At 43.3% G+C, this 1,342-nt stretch overlaps 1 protein-coding gene across 1 annotated transcript in view; it reads right to left on the bottom strand.

The window, feature by feature from the left end:
• Positions 1–1,261: 1,261 nt before the first annotated feature.
• LOC118478066 overlaps positions 1,262–1,342 on the bottom strand; it is a 13,771-nt gene continuing 13,690 nt past the window's right edge. The window contains exon 9 of the mRNA XM_035971006.1: positions 1,262–1,339. Coding sequence (XP_035826899.1) covers positions 1,262–1,339 — 78 coding nt within the window. The remainder of the gene's footprint in view (positions 1,340–1,342) is intronic.

Genomic DNA, 1,342 nt, shown 5'->3' with positions numbered 1-1,342 from the left:
TTAATAGGAAAATATACGAAAGCGATAGGCACATTTCATTGGACACACAAAGCGGAAAGACGCGTTGTAGAATATTGTAACAACAGGCAAGTTTGAAGGAAAGAGAGGCAGAGGCAGACAGAGGGAAAATATACTGAACAAGTTAATAACATGGCTGGGAACAGCAGGAACAACAGACACCATTGCTGCAACGCAAGACAGAGGGAAGTGGAGGTCCATGATCGCCCACGCCAACCGGCAAGGCACTGGATGATGATGATTAATAGGAACAATTCTAACAACATTAAAGTTATAAATACGACAATACGTCTGATTACTCACGATACATTTGCTGGCTACCCAATCCACCTCCTTGTCCTCCCAGTTGTAGCAGGCCACGACAGACAGCCCGAAATAGTACGGGGCCAGCAGAGGGTCGTTCACGGGGGCTAGAGAGAAGGGAAACAGAAAGTCCTTTTTTAACCCTATCCGTACGTCGTGTTTTACTATCGTATCCATACGGCGTGGGGAATTCTGTGCAACCACTTAACCCTATCCGTACGTCGTGTTTTACTATCGTATCCTACCCGTACTCATACCCCTCCTACCCCTACCCCTACCCTTACTCCTCCCTTCCCTTACTCTTAACTCTCTTTTGCCCCTACCCGCTACCTCCACTTCTACCACTACCCTTACCTTTACTCTTACTGTTAACCCTATTTGACCCGTATCCCTCTTGTTACTAAGTTTTAACTTCCTTCACTGACTCATCTTTAAAGTAGTAGTTAATGACCCGACTTAGAAAACTTTATTTTTAGTTATTTTTGTTTTTTTGTTTGTTTTTTGCCATTGTATTGTGTTGTTTTTTTAAACTTGGCTGTTTCAAGGGGATACTGAAAGTAAGGGATGGTTGTGCGTATGTAAGTATCTAGCTTACCTGCCCTCTTCTTTCTCTTTGCCTGCACAGTAGGATCTGAAAATAATATCGTTTTGCTTTTTAAAGTATAGAGATACATTAGAAGGAAATAAGCAGCGGGTTTCCTTGAAGATCGGAAAATGAGGAAGAGAGTCATTTAAAAATATAATTATGGTTGAACATGTCGCCCATTTTTGTATCATTAGGATCCCGATCATTATCATAAAGGGTATAATCAAAAACATCGTCGTCTTTCTCCTCTGCCTTCTCCTCCTTGTCGTTTTCTCCCCCCCCCTCGTCTATCACAGGACACGTAACAAAAACCTCTTCCTCTTTATCCTCCTCCTTGTCATCATCATCTTTCTATCACAAGAACACAGCAAAACCATCCCCCTCGTCCTCCTTCTCCACCTCCTCCCTCTCCTCCTCCTCCTCCTCCTCCTCCTA

Source organism: Aplysia californica, unplaced genomic scaffold, assembly GCF_000002075.1.
Source record: "Aplysia californica isolate F4 #8 unplaced genomic scaffold, AplCal3.0 scaffold00359, whole genome shotgun sequence".
In the NCBI taxonomy this organism is placed as follows: Eukaryota; Metazoa; Mollusca; class Gastropoda; order Aplysiida; family Aplysiidae; genus Aplysia; species Aplysia californica.
This window is presented reverse-complemented; position numbering and strand designations above follow the sequence as displayed.